This window comes from Centruroides vittatus, unplaced genomic scaffold (assembly GCF_030686945.1).
Source record: "Centruroides vittatus isolate TY-2023 unplaced genomic scaffold, ASM3068694v2 contig_3125, whole genome shotgun sequence".
Lineage (NCBI taxonomy): Eukaryota > Metazoa > Arthropoda > Arachnida > Scorpiones > Buthidae > Centruroides > Centruroides vittatus.
The window spans coordinates 409,277-425,154 of record NW_027122014.1 but is presented as its reverse complement, the minus strand read 5'-3'; the positions used below and the strand labels follow the sequence as shown (position 1 = coordinate 425,154).

Sequence of the window (15,878 nt, the reverse complement as noted above, 5' to 3'; positions counted from 1 at the left end):
AGTTGACAACGAATGCTACTAATTGTTATATTTATTATTGCTCTCTTTCCTCCTCGTACATAATCCTCTAGTATCAAAACCTATATGAAATACTAACTTTAAATTAAAATCGTTAATCAATTTAGTTCTGACACTAACACATGAATCAATAATTTTATTACTTATTATGAAGCAAAATTCACTGTCTGATTTCATTATAAAGAAAATCAAAATTATATGGTTTGCCTTTTCTTTGCGATGTCCTAGCATTTGAACTAGAATTTATATATCAAATATAATTTATCTTTTTAGTAATCTTTCTTGAAAAACTCATAATGAGAATGGATACAGTTATTTTCTGTAGTTATTATTCTTTTTCAATATTTCTTATCTCTTCTTCAATGTCATTTACACCTAATTTTAACTTTTTAATTTGTACATGACCTTCATATTCTTTCATCTCTTTATGAACTATTATTCTAACTATTTTAAATGAAATTAAACTTATTGTCCTTATAATTCATTTCATCCATAAACTGATATTTTCTTTTTTAAAGTTCATTTCAACATTTTTTACTTATATCTTTCTTTAATGTTTTTCTTTTCTTCTTTTTTTTTTAATCAATAACTACAACTACATTTTAAGAACCTTTCATAGTTTCATTTCCTTTATCAATGATATATCTTACATGAATTAATTAGCAATGCAATCCCTTCATACTAACATAGCTAAATATATATCTTAAGAAGTAAACAGTCACTAAACTATGAGACATACTTTAATGGAGTGTATGAATAGCAGTTACATAACTTTCAAGTTCTCACTCACCTTTAGGAAAGCATAAACAAACAAGAAAATTGCTTGTTCATTGTTGCTTTCCTGAAGACCAGAATGGAAACTTGAGAAAGTACAGCACTTGAAAGTGATGTAACTGTTATTCATATACTCCATTAAAGCATATTCATATCTTAATGATTAGTTGTGGAGTTATAATTTATCAAATAAACAGATACTATTGTAAACTTTTCCTCCATAGTTTATATTTGAGTGCATGTTAAGGCATTAACTTATATCAACTAACAAATAAAGATAATTCCACATAATGTTAATAAACTGACAGCTATGATTAAAAAAAAAAAAAAATCAATTTAACATTGAATTATCACATAAAAAGAAACATTCATATCTTTGCTTACAGATGCAACACTTTCCATTGGATTAAAATTTCCTATTGATATATATGTATAGTATTCATAATGTTATTCACAGATCAATTTAAAGATAAGAATGGAACTAAATCTACTAAAGATGATTTTTATACAATTTAGAAACTTCTTGTTTTTGACAATCTTATTAATTCTGAAATATAGTATAAAGCATAGCATTTATTTAATTTTACACATTATTTTTCTTATTTTCAAAAGGATAAGTAACTTGATTATGAAAAATATCCAGGAAAGGCATATAAAAACACTCCTCTATGTTTTTGGAATAATGCTGGCAAAACTAATATATTTATTAATTATTATCCAAAAGCGTAACTTATTTTTAATTGCTGTTTTAGTCCATTGTTTTTTGTACTTAAGTCAGATTGATTTATTCATTAAAAATAATTATTTTCACCTGAATATTTTCAATAATTTACAAAATTAGAAATATGATTGAATCACTTACTCAAAAAAATGTATATTTTCTGAAAGAATCATTAAATTTAATATATAAATTTATAAAGTAATTCACTCTACATTTATAAAAAAAATTCAACAGTTAGATCAAATGACTTCCAGTATCTCTCCTGAAGCACTATACAACAGATATATAATTGTAACAACATCAGAATAAAAATGCTTTACCGAAACAAAAAATATAAGCAGCTTTCAAGTGCTTTTGAATGCTATAATCATCAATATAATCAAAGACTTGTAAATTTAATCTTACAATCCTGATGTTCAGAGATTCACTACATTTAAAACTTAAAGACTATCAAAATACTTCAAAACTTCAATTTTTTAAATCTTATGATTATTGAAAGCACTGACAATTATTCAGCAACTACCATTATATATAAAAGGATTTCTTTGCTTCAATATAAGTTCTAGCCAATACTCTTGATCCTTACAAGAAAGCAGCATTTGTTTTTCTAATTGATAGATCTTTTAACTAGAACTTCTGGGATTTGGTTAGAAAGAGACCAATTTCGTTGAAAATAACATGTAAAGAAAACTTACCAAAACACAGACAATTCTCCGTTTACTATTTTAACACTCTTCCTATTTATATAATACAGAAAAAAGTAAAAAAACTGAAATCATCTCTGACACTTAAAATTAACTATCTTTAAGGCTTATGCAATACAGAATTGTGTGTTAACTCACTAAAAAGAAGCAAAGTATACAGGATTCCTAGCAGACAAAACAACAACACACTGTAGATGTTAAATTATCTATGTGGTTCTTATGTTGTCCTTAAGAATAAAGGTGTTTGCTAGACATCAAAACAAGTGGCAACAATAGCAATTCTCTATTATAATATAATACTGAAATCCCAGAACCAAAAACTATATAATAACTGTAAAACTGCTGAATCTGTTCAGATATATGGAAGTCATAGTTCTATTCCATTTATAATCATCTGATTCCTGATGTCGAATATATAATACTCAAAAGCACTTTAATCTCATTTAAATTTGTTCCCCTAATGAAACATTTTCATTGTGATTTTCCAATATTTTTGAAGTGATAAGGTTATAAAATTTCTCTATTGAAATTCATTTAAAAAATGTTAAATATAAGCTATTTTCTTGCTTATCAAGCAAAGCCAATTCTAACTAAAGAAGTCTAAGTAATAAAGGTGAAAGTATTTTATTTCCAATATTTGAAGTTTTTTGGTTATTATTATATACTCACATAGTAAATATTTCAAAAAGACTAAAAGAAAATAAAGATGAAATTTATAAACTAAAGGTATCTAACAACTGATCACATCTTTTCAAATACATTTTTAGAATCATGTGAGAAATTTTTTAATTATTGCAGATATTTATTTTATTTATTCATAATTTACAGAGTAATGCTACATAGTATGTGATGACTACTCCTAAAAAACAACTGGTTTGTCCCACAAAAATAATAGTAACAAAATACATTAAAACAATAAAATGCATATACATAATTAAAAATTTATAAAATATATAAAAATTGGTGAACTGCATATAATAGAAAAGTTAAAAATTATAAGATAAATATAGCACATGTATAAATAATATAAGAATTACAGCAGTAAATTATAAAGTATTTTTTTTTTACGTTTAATTTTAAAAAATTAAAATAAAAAATAAAAAGGGTTCCACATTTAAAGTTTCTCCATATTAGTGATTTCGTGATTTAAATTAATTTCTTAGTTTTAATTACCGTATATTTCCACAGATAAGACGATAGTTGAATCATAAAAAAAGACCCCCAAAATCCGGGTTCGTCTTATAGGACAGATACTAAAAAATTAGATTGAAATTTATATAAATTAAAACCATTATAAAAAAACGGACAAACCGTAATTATTTACTTGTAGAAAGTAGAGCATGTCCACAAAATAGAATAACCCATACCACATTTTTGTAAATAGTCAAGGTCATTACCCGAATGCCCGAATCAGTGCAAACGTTTTCAACAATAGCAAGGCAGAAAATAAAATTTGTTCATTCGAAAAATTATAAATAGGACATAATTCCGTATACGCTATACAGTATTATTATCCAGATGATGATCGCTGATCTAAACTAAATTCATAGGCCGTTGATAGTTTGGGGGTCGTCTTATAGGACAGATACATGCTAAAACTATAAAACTTTGACGAAAATTTATACCTAGTCTTATCTGTGGAAATATACAGTATATATTGTGACAGAAATATCAATAATAATTATTTTACTTACTAGTCCAAATTTTTCAAAATTCTTCAAATCACTGCATTTTTAGCTAAGACACAATCGATGTTTCATAACTTGATCTTTCTTCTACAAAATTATCTTCTGGACTATAGAAAATATTTAATTGCAACATAGTTTACAAGTTTATCATTTATTATCATAGAATAAATAATAATCTATAGGATTAAAAACACAGTTAATAATAAAATACAGATTAAAAATTTCAATTAATTATATATAAGATTACACAGACCCACATTTCTGTCAATATAGTGTATAAAATCTGTACATAAGTGACAAAACTTTGACTAAATAAAACCAATTAATCCTTCTATGTATTACTAAACTGAGAAAAGAATATAAATACCCTGTATAGATTAACCCATTAGAGTATAAAAAGTTTCCTATGCAGAATTTTTAAAATTGTTTTATAATTTCTAAAGTATCTGACTTTATATAATTTCATTTTTTGCACCCAAATTGAAATAAAAGAAATATTTACATAATTTATTTATGGTCAATTACAAATAGGCCTATTTATTATTGTAAATAAAATTTCATTTATACTTCTAATCTAATAGGAATGATAATCTTTAAAAAACTTTAAATATAAATCCACATCATTATATACTTTTGATACAAACTTGATTTTCCTTCATAGAAATATTTCTTTTCATTTGACAAGAAATTATCCAATGAATTTTTCCATCAAAGAAGCTGTCTACATTAGGATCACGAGATTGCTTTCGTCTTTCCAATGCTGTTCCATAACATTTCAACAAAGCAGGGTATAAGCTTTTTTAAAACTTGACAAGACTAATATTTCATCATTTGGTGAGACTATACAACAAAGACATTAACTAACAGGCAAAAATTGGCCAGTATCATATCTTTGGATGCATTCTAATTCTGTACTTTTTGACCATCTGATTAATAAAGTTCATCTTTCCCATCGTTTTATTAGATAAACTAAATAGAAACAGCTGTAAAACAACTTTACTTTCTTCATGATTTGTTCTTCTAGAATCTTCGATAATTATTATATACGTAACTAATTTAATTATTTCAATAACAGAAAGCATAAGTGAACAAACATTAATTTATAAACCAGTAGTTGCAAAACAGAAGGGTTTCTAAAACAGCAATGTATTTAAACACAAAATGTCACATTGTGACTGTAATACATGTGATCAGATTTTTGGATGAAAATGATATCACAATAATACAGTGTTTCTCATACTTTTTCTTGCCATTATGAATGTATATATAATGCTATTGGATCAGTAATTATGTGTGGCTACAAATTATGCTTATTTATTACACTTATATATGCTTATCCAGAGTTACTGTATGTAACAAAGTTAGCACAGTAACTCTAAATTACTATTTAAATGACACCTTAATCAACTGTGCCAACATAGTCAAATATTTTTCTGCAGACATTCACTCTTTTCACAGACCAGTGGCTGAGAATCACTGCAATAACCTGAATCACAAAACAAGTTTTCTTGAAAAATGTATACAACAACAAAGGTTCCTATCTTAGGAATTAATGTACAAGAAAAGAATGATGAAAAATATAATGAATATGTTGAAAAGTTGTTGCTAACCTTTTATTGTGATTAATTGCATTTTTAATACATAAATGATCTATAAATAACTTAGAAGAGACCAACCAAATGAAAAAATATTTATATTCCATAAATATGGATTTGAAAAAAACAATGCAATTATTTCAGATCTCATGTTGTAACAGGTTAAATCTGTAATAAAAGAAAATCCCATAGTTTTCAACATATTTTGTATTTAGAATGTCCAAGTTGTTGTAATATATTAACACACATGCGCTGAAGTACTGCATAACATACAATTAAGTGCTATTTGAGATTAGCAAACAAGCTGGAATGACAATAAATAATCATTAAAATTATAATACACTAATCTAAAATTAATATGTATTTGAGTGATTTCAGAGTTTTAAATATTTGAACTGGCAGTACACTCACATATTAACCAAAAATTACAAATTCAATTTGCTCTTTGGGTTAATGTTTCCCCAAATTTATCTAAAATTGAATTATTTAAAATTTTACCAATTACAGGGTGACAATAATTAACCCGTACAAGTTTTTTGTATCATAAATTTATTAAAGAAATGAAAATTAGCAAAACAACAGCATATAACAGTGACAATACTTTACGTATTAATTGGATATTCAGCCAGTTTTAAAGTGGCCTACTTTTGCTTTGATGCAGAGCCCCAAATGCGTTTTGAAATTCTCAGCGATGGGCCGCGCTCTTCTGGAGACAGTTTGTCTCACTCCCAGTGCAAGGATTGCTTCAGCGACTCCAAACTTTCATGGCGCTTAGAACAGACCCTGGCCTCCAAAATGGACCACACACTGTAGTCCATTGGGTTCAGATTCGGCGAGTACGGTGGCCATTCCGCAGACGAGATGAAATCGGGAAAATGAGCCTTGCACACTCCTGAGTCTTCTTCGCCCTGTGTGTCGGCGCCGAGTCCTGCTGAAATGTCCATTTCGCACTGCCAAAATGCTGCTGAGCCCACAGAAGTACCACAGCCTCGAGAATGTCATGGTGGTACACATCTTGATTGATTTTGGCCCCTTGATCGACGAAAACAAGGGGTGTCTTGCCGCTCGCACAAATTCCGCCCCAAACCATGACTGACATTGGATTTTGTGATGTTCGATGACAGCTGAGCGTCCAGGAGCCCCCGCGGACTGCGTCGTTTTGATGGTTGTACGGAGAAAAGCTTCTCGTCTGTGAAGAGAATGCACTCCCATTGTCGACCTGCGGCCCGACGCTTGAGTTAACGGGATCTTTGGAGTCTCACGCACTTGTTTTCATCGGTGAGGAGCTGAATCTTTTGGAACTTGTAGGGCTTGAGTACGAGTTTCTTTTTCGCCATTAACCGCACCAATTTGCGAGTGATTCTGATCTCACGAGCAATTTTTCTCATGGAGACCTTCGCATGTCAGTCAACTCACTTTGTGATGATCTTGCGGTTCCTAGACGTGTTGACAGTGCGCTTTCTTTCACGTCCAGGACGGTCACCATTGTGGCCAAGCTCCTTGAATCGCCGAACTGCATCTGAGACTGTCATTTTTGGAACACCGAACAGACGAACAATTTCACATTGATGCTTTCCTTGCCGCAATAGCTCCAAAATTGCACAACATTTGTTTGACACCATTAAAAAAATAAAGAACTAACCCTTATTACATCGAAAGTATATCTACACGGGCAGGAAATCATGGAGAATTAAACAATATTATGTAAATTGGTGACAGTAAAAAAGTTCAGGTGCAGCATTGCTACAAACTTTGTATGGGTTAATTATTGTCACCCTGTAATGTTATCAACATTTAAAAATACTTTCATTTATAATTCAAATTTTAATTTTAAAAACTCATACAAAACTGCTATAATTCCTTAAAATTTTTACTTTCCTGGATGTTATATATAAACAAAAAAAATGACCCCCTAAGATTTTTAATTTTTGGACTCAGGCCCTTGAAATGTTGAGAAATGCAAAAAAGTCAAGACATTTTTCTGAATATATGGGTATTAGTGTGTGTGCGATGCATGCTTGGGAAGACAATTTTGTTCACCCACTTTAAAGTTTAATAATTCCTTTGCCTTTTGTCAAAAACTTTTGCAAGGAGATTTGTGTATTAGGGAGATTGATGCTGTTAAATTTTGGTGGTTAAACTTCTAGTCCCTCGACCTTGAACTTTAACCACCAAAGTGGAAAGATAGATGGGAATCATGTGTCATATATCAAGTGGGATGGACTTAAGATTTTATTTGTCATTAACATTTACATTTTTTAAATATCCTGAAAATTTGCCATTTTATAATACTTAATAATATAAAAACTCACTGCTTACAGTTAAAAAACAAAATGCTACATAAACACATGAAACATTTCAAAACATGTTTAAAAATAAATGAATTTTTCTTAATGTTACAGAAGCATAATACTGTTTTGAAATTAGCTTATACTTATTTTTAAAAAATAACCCGAGAAATTAAATCATCAATATCCAGCAGAGTAAAACCTCGATTTAAAAGACTAATTTGGGCAAGGACTATTCATTATGTAATAAATATTAGGTTTTCCAAATGCATGTATTAAAAAATTGACAAATTAGTCAGTTTATTTGTTTTTACTTATGTAGATACATTTGTGTAATTAAAATTAAGTATGTATGAGAAGTTTAATTTGACAGAAAAGTTTTCTACATGTATTATTGCTTATGCACTCACTGTAGTTCTGAGAATGTGATAAACAAGTATATGATTAGAATAAAAATAAACAAACATTTTTTAGAAAATACACTTTAATTATATTTAATTAAAAGCGTGACTCGGATGTGAAAAACCTGTTAATTTAATTATTTATAAAAAGTATTTTTAAATTAACATGGTGTTAATTTTCACATATAATATACAAACTGGAAATTTTGTCCATTAAATCAAGATTTTATTGTATTTTAACCTTTGCACAATGTTTTCTGCAAATTTAATCACCATCAGTCTAATCATAAGCTATTAAATTCTGTAACATCAGTTTAAAAATTATTTGAATGTTAAATAGCACGTTTTCCATTTTCTTTCCTTCTTTTCTTTTTTAAACTAACAATAAGATTAAGAATGACAAATATATGCATTTTTAAATATTTATATGATTTATATAAAATTTATTTACATATATCTGTTCTCTCTTTAAAATTTAAAATGTATCATCAAGGATGTCAGATTTATTGTTTTAATAACAATCTATGTAATAACCTAATCAATCAATTCTTTGTAATTAATCTGAATATATAATTCATGCTGATTAATTACAAAGAATTATATATAAATCACAATCAAGATGAATATAATTATTATTTTTTCATTTTATCTCACAATAAAAATGCTGTACAGTTTTAATAAACAAAAACTGCTAGGTTAAGATTATCAAAATAGTTTAATGTGATAAATTTTCAGTTTCAATTTGGACAATCCTCAGCACATATGTAAACTGAAAGCAGATTACTGAAAAAGTATTTATAAAATTACAATATACAGTCTCATGTCAGAAAAATAGAAACAACTCTTATATACAGTAACATCACTTATCACATCTGCAAATTTTAAGATATCTTTTATGCTAATTTGACAACATAGACTAAACAAACAGGAGTAAATTGATTTAAAGTTCTTGATCAACACAAGTAAAAAAAAAAAAAAAAAACTTAAGTAACTTTGATCACGGACACAATAAGTGAAAAATAGGTGAGCTACTCTGAGATGATTACTGCATTAGGTTCAGAAGTGACACTACATAACTGTTTCAAGAGTTTAAAACTACTACATGACACTAATAAAAAATGTGAGAGATGATATCAGTAGATGAAAACCTTACATTGATGTTTGATGTCTTCATCAGCTGTAATCATTGTAATAATGATTGTTATTACAATCCAATCATTCATATCTAGTGTGTCACTAAAGTTAAATTCATGCATAAGGAATGCAACTATGACATTTACCATTACTTTAAATGGTAAAATTTTATTCAAATTATGACATACTTAAAATAAAATCCTTGCATAATTTGATAACCTGTAATTTGGATGTTTGACATTCAAATTCTATTATACAATGTGACAATAGAACCTTCACTATTTATTCAGGTTACAAGTACTTTCATTATTTTTCACAATAATTTTAGAAAAAAATAGTTAGCATATCATTTCTTGTCTTAAATTTTTCCTATTATTAGAATATTAAAATAATAAAAGATAATTATGAACAAACCTCTAAATTCTTCTTTCTGCTTCAATTGGATTTAACAGTAATAAATATGAATTAACATGACTAAAAATTAGCAATAAAAATAGTTCTGTGATTCATTTTTCTCAAACTGTTTTTCTAACAACAACTTGTTTAATTTTTATCATTCTTTAATTAATTCTATTTTGTATTATGCTGTATTGCATTATTTTAAATATATAAAAAATTTAACATAATTCAGAAACAAAATAATATAAATACCTGGCATTTAAATTGTTTTCCATTTTTACATCAGCAGAATCTGTTTCCATTGTTTGCCTGAAGAGAAGGAATAAATTTTCAGTTCTATTTTAGTGCAAAAGGAAAGGGAAAAAATACGATAAAAAAACTAAATTTAAAATCTACCTGGTTATCATCTGCTCTTTCAATTCTTCAACATTTTCATTTTCACATACAGAATTATCATCTGGTCTACAAAATATTTTATGTTTAAAAAATGTTTTCAAATGTCACTAAATTTATTTATTTAGAAAATAACTGATTAAATATCAACACCAAGATATTTTAGCATACCTAATATTCACAATTTCTTCTGTACTTTCTTCTTCAACAGTCTTCTCTTCATGTAAACTTTAAATGAAAAAATACACACATACATTCATTTAATATTCTGAGAGAATACAGCTAAAAATATTTTTATTTATATAATACATAAATTGTATGTTTGAAATCATATATCTAATTACATAAACATAAACAATATACTGTATTTTTCTAAAAATGTAATAATAATAATATAATTAATTCAAATTATTCTTTATGGATTGAATTCATTAAAAATAAATCATTTATACACATTTATAATAGTAATCAAAAGTCAAAGTAACCTGTAAGTGTTCATATACTTAACAAAATAAATAAATAATAATTGATTCATTATTATAAATTATGAACATAAACTTAAAAAAAAAAAAAAATCTATCAGATTATATTAATATCAGTAACAAGTTACTATATGTATTTTATAAGTTAGAACAAAATTAAAAGTTATAAATTAGCTTTATTTTTCTGGGATGCATTTTGTTATGTATTTAAGAAATATATATGTATTAAAAATTTTATATGTTCTAGAATAAAGAGAAAAAATTAAAATCAGAAAATTCTATTTATATCACAGAAACTACAATCATTTGATTAATAAGAATCTTATAAAGTAAATTCTGAGAGATTCATTAGATGTTAAAGAAAGATTAAGCACACAGTAAATTAAAAAATATATACCTGCTATTCATATTTTGATTTACTTCTTCACTTCCATTTGTAAGTTCTGTTTCCAACCTATACAAAACATTAGTATATTTCATATATAAATGTTAAATATATATTTACAACTTATATTGTTTTCTTAAAACACATAATTTAATAATTAAAAGGTAAATAATGATTCTTAGCTGTGCAAGTTTAAGAGCAAAAGAGAAGAGGATTTTTATGAAAACTAAATGTTTAAACAGCAATATTAATTATTCTGTGTTATAACTAACAATGAATTACTTTTATTAAGAACAGCACATAAATATATCAGTGCACCCAGAGTTGAAAGATTGAGATTTTAATTTATATAATAATATATACTATAAAACTTCATTAATACAGCACCCCACAAAAAGTAGACAACAATCTGGAATTATATGTTAATAATTCAGCATGCTAGTATTCCACAAATTGGAATTTGTTTGGCCACTTGGTGCTAAAAATCCTGGGCAAAAATTGTAGTGAAGGTGACATGACAGTGCAGCTGTGCCTATTGCTACACATTGGAAGGCTGACTGTGGAATCAAGAGCTATGTAATCTTAACAAAATGGTTATGTTCTGTATCATGTTCAGATTGATTAAAGAGCATGAATAAACAAATTAGAAGCATGCCTAAAGCAGTGTGTACTTATACAAAATGTATAGTAATGTCTACAAATCTACAAAGTGCAGAAAATACAACAGTAATCCAATATTCAGTTTTATAATACATGTCTTAAATATATTATTTATAAAACTAAATAAAATTTAATTTTTTTCAGAATCTATGATAAACTAGTTTTGCATAATTCATTAGTGTCAAAAAATAATTTATTTTATATATTATCAATACTAAATATTACAGCTGATTATAAAAAGGAATTCTAAAAAAATATTTTGTGGAAAAAAATGGTTAGACGAAGAAAATCTGGTATGTAATTAGATTTGATAAATATCTGATACAAACAAGTGCTTAATTAAATCACTTTGGGAAGAACTGAAATTATGAAACTGATCCATCTTGAATGAGATTTCATCTTTTCTCTATACTATCAAGCTTATGATGATGATGATGATTATTATTATTTTAAATTAAATTTTCTAATATAAAAAAATCTAATATCAAATTGTGACATATTTTTTATTGCAACTTTAAACATAACAGCAAGTCACAATTTTTAAAAAATAATATATACATGTTTAAGAAAAAAAATTGTAAGAAATCTGAAATGAATAATCTATACCTAAAAAGTTACTTTTCTGAAATAAATACCTGTTATTCTCTTCTTGATTAACCTCTTGAACAGCATTATCTTTGACTATGATTGTATTTTCTTGTTCTGACCTTAAATTAGAAAGTAAAACGAAAATTAATTAGTAGTATATTTAATAAATGATTTTACTAGAAATATGAAGTTAATCCACTTAAAACTAAAATTAATTCTGAAAGAAAAAAAGATAAAAAATCCAGCAATGAGTTGCTTAACTTTCCCTGCAACATTTGATGGTACCATCTGATATTTTATTAAAAAACTTTTTATATTTTTAACTATTATAAAATGGCAAAAAGATTAATTTTCAGGATAGGGATGGATTTTATAAAAAATTTTAAATGTTAATAACAAGTAAAATTGTCATTAAGTCTGACCCCTACTGGAGATATGATACACGAAGCCCTTCATCTCCCTACTCCCTTGACCTTTAACCACCAAAATTTAACAGCATTAATGTCCCAATACACAAACCTCCCTGCAAAATTTCAGAAATTTTTGACAAAAAACACAGGAGTTAAGTTTCAAAGAGAGTAAACAAAATTGTGCTGTACAGACACTAACAACCATACATACAGAAAAAACTCCCGATTTTTTTGCATTTCTTGAGGTTTTAAGGTCCTGAATCCAAAAATAAAAAATCTGGGGAATCATTTTTTGACCAATAGTCATACTTTCCCTCTGTTATATACAACAGAGCCAAAAAAGTAAAAATTGCTTTCCATATCAATATCTGAAGGAGTGAGGTGTGTAAACTTCATAACATTGTCACCCATAGAAGAGTTCAACTAGCCAGCCACATTCTTCGTATGGATAATAATAGAATCCCTAAGACAGCCATGAAATGGGTCCCCCTGGTGCCAAACGACCATGCAGATGCCCCAGGAATACTTGGCATAGAACTTTTCTTCAAGATTTGAAGATGCTCAATGTGACATGGGAGGTAGCTGAAGCCCTCACCCAGGGCTGAAATCGATGGAAGATAATTGCTGCCCAGTATGCTACTTAGCATTGGTGGAACCACCACCACCAATATAAATTGCAAATATGATTTATTTCAAGATGCACAATTTTTCTTGGTTGATACCCAATATCTTATTAAAATATAAAATATTATTTCTCTACTATTCACTATATTATTGGACACCCTGTAGTGTCCCATAAATTTGTAAATAGTTTAAAAATTCATAAAAGTTGAAAGAATTGGTATATTTAAATGTGGTTTGTGTAAAAGTTATTCTCACCAAGGGGGATTTTTTTGGATAGAGAAAAAGAAAATATTTCAAATTTTTGTCGATGGAGGATGCTGAATGCAAGAAAATCACTGGAATTGCACAAATCTGAGTCATAAAATGCAGAGTGTACGATTAACAGCTCATTTCCGAATTTTCCCATTACTGGCGATTACACAAACTTCCCGTTTCTTCAAAACATCGTACTAGGGAAACCAATCTGACAGGAGTGATTGGACCTAAATCTTTCTTCATTCTCTTCTGTGTCCTAAACCTTCTTAAAGTTTCAGCTGGTGATTTGTGGCTGAGATAAAACAACTTCACCAACAGTGCTTTATTCACCAATGCCAACATCATAATGAAAACTGTATGTCAGCGGCAGTAACAGGAAAATTCAGAAATGAGCTATTAATCATACAATTAACCCTGCATCACCCTGCATTTTATAAGACTCAGACTTGTGCAATTCCAGTGAATTTTTTGTGTTTAGCGCCCTCTATCGACAAAAATTGAATTATTTTCTTCTTCTCTACCCAAAAAATATCCCTTTTTTGAGAATAACTTTTATGCAAACTGCATTCAAATATACCAATTCTTTCAACTTTTATGAATTTTTAAACTATTTACAAATTTATGGGACACCCTGTATATTGATATATTCATAGTATTTAATAAACTATTTTCAATTATAAAAAGAAATTTAGACATGTTTCAGTATTATTTTTTTTAGTTATTTGATCACATTTTTGTTAAAAATTGTAAAAATACATAATTATCCAAATTAGATAATGTAAAATTTATGCAAAGTATAATTTTGAAAACTTTACGATAAACATAACTAATTTACTAATAGTTGTTAGACTACAATCAAACCTTGGTTTTTGAACATAACTTTTTTCCTAAAAGTTGTTTGAAAACTGATTTGTTCTAAAACCAAAACAAATTTTCCCATAAAAAACAATATAAAAGTAATGTCTTGACCCCCAAAATAAATCCCCCTCTTTTTTAAACATTTTTAGCAGTATTTGATGCATAACAATGTCCACAAATGCAATATAATATTATATTAATAAATTTTTGTTATTTAATTTGACTTAAGCACCTTTAAACAAATTCTTGAATGCTATTTATATTACGTAAATGTCAATTAAAGCAGTTTTCATTAATTAATTTTGCTTAAACTCAACTGCAGTGGATACTGAAAAACAAAAGTAGTATCTTTCCAGCATGCACATTGAAATTTAATTTAAATAGCAATGTCATTGATGATTTGTGCCATGATGTCTAATGGTGCAAGATCTCAGCACCACTAACTTCTGAACAGTAGTCCTGTTGTTGATTAGTTGAGCCTTAGACTCTTTAATGTAGGACGTATAGGGAGTCGACCACCTGTCTCTCTAATCTGTGGCCGGCTCTTGCAAAGTAGTTTGTTCGGTAACATGTTATCATATCGTAACCAAAGCAAATATGAGTTCAAAATTCTATTTGTGAACTGATTTGTTCAAAAAGTGAGTTGTTTGAAAACTGAGGTTTGACTGTTTATTGGAAAAGAAAATGTAAAGATGAATAAACATAAATCATCTCTCTTTACCAGTGTGAAAAATTATTTTCTACTTAAATGACAGCTAAAACTATTATTATACTGAATACAAATTCCTTAATTTAAAACAAATATTGCTATCAAAATTATTATTATATACCTATTAGCATCATCTCCCTCATCATTTACTACTTCAGCTAATTGAGTCTCTTGTTCTGACCTTCAATCAAAAAATAAATAATTAAAATCATACATTTCAAGAATAATTTATTTATTTATTTATTTATTTTTAAATAACACTGATTTAAAGGATTCATATACAATTTTTTTACATAAATCTTTCTATTCTAGTAACAAGAATTAAAATATGCTAATGTTTCTTTCTCAGTGTTATATATAAAATAAAACCACGCTACTCTCAATCTTCATTTAATAAAATGTAACCAATTATTTTAATAGAAAATTTGAAATTTAAAGCAATAAAAAGAATTCATAACAACTTTAATCATAAATTTAACAAATCAAAACAAAAAAATTTATATGGTCAAATTCAAAATTCCTAAATAATGAAAATGCACTAACTTGCAACAACCTCTTATAGTTTATTGTTGAAGTTTGGAGGTGTTTTATCTTTCTTGCAGTTTATCATTATAAATATAATTGTCTTTTTAAAAAATGTTAATTTAAGTTTTTAATTATTAAACATTTTAAAACAAAAAATATTGTGTAATATCAGAAAGATCCACAAATCTTATCACCATCATTTATAATAGAGAAAAACCACCACTTCTATGCTTACAATAAACTTATTTGTAACCTTTAATATAGTAT

General features: G+C 27.3%; 1 protein-coding gene across 1 annotated transcript in view; it reads right to left on the bottom strand.

Moving 5' to 3' along the window:
- LOC136973254 (putative uncharacterized protein DDB_G0274405) overlaps window positions 1-15,878 on the bottom strand; it is a 51,327-nt gene that overhangs the window by 7,936 nt on the left and 27,513 nt on the right. The window contains exons 11-17 of the mRNA XM_067267966.1: window positions 15,208-15,267; window positions 12,278-12,349; window positions 10,995-11,051; window positions 10,287-10,343; window positions 10,119-10,184; window positions 9,975-10,031; window positions 3,912-4,012 (exon numbers count right to left, since the gene is read on the bottom strand). Coding sequence (XP_067124067.1) covers window positions 3,955-4,012; window positions 9,975-10,031; window positions 10,119-10,184; window positions 10,287-10,343; window positions 10,995-11,051; window positions 12,278-12,349; window positions 15,208-15,267 — 427 coding nt within the window. The 3' untranslated portion in view covers window positions 3,912-3,954. The remainder of the gene's footprint in view (window positions 1-3,911; window positions 4,013-9,974; window positions 10,032-10,118; window positions 10,185-10,286; window positions 10,344-10,994; window positions 11,052-12,277; window positions 12,350-15,207; window positions 15,268-15,878) is intronic.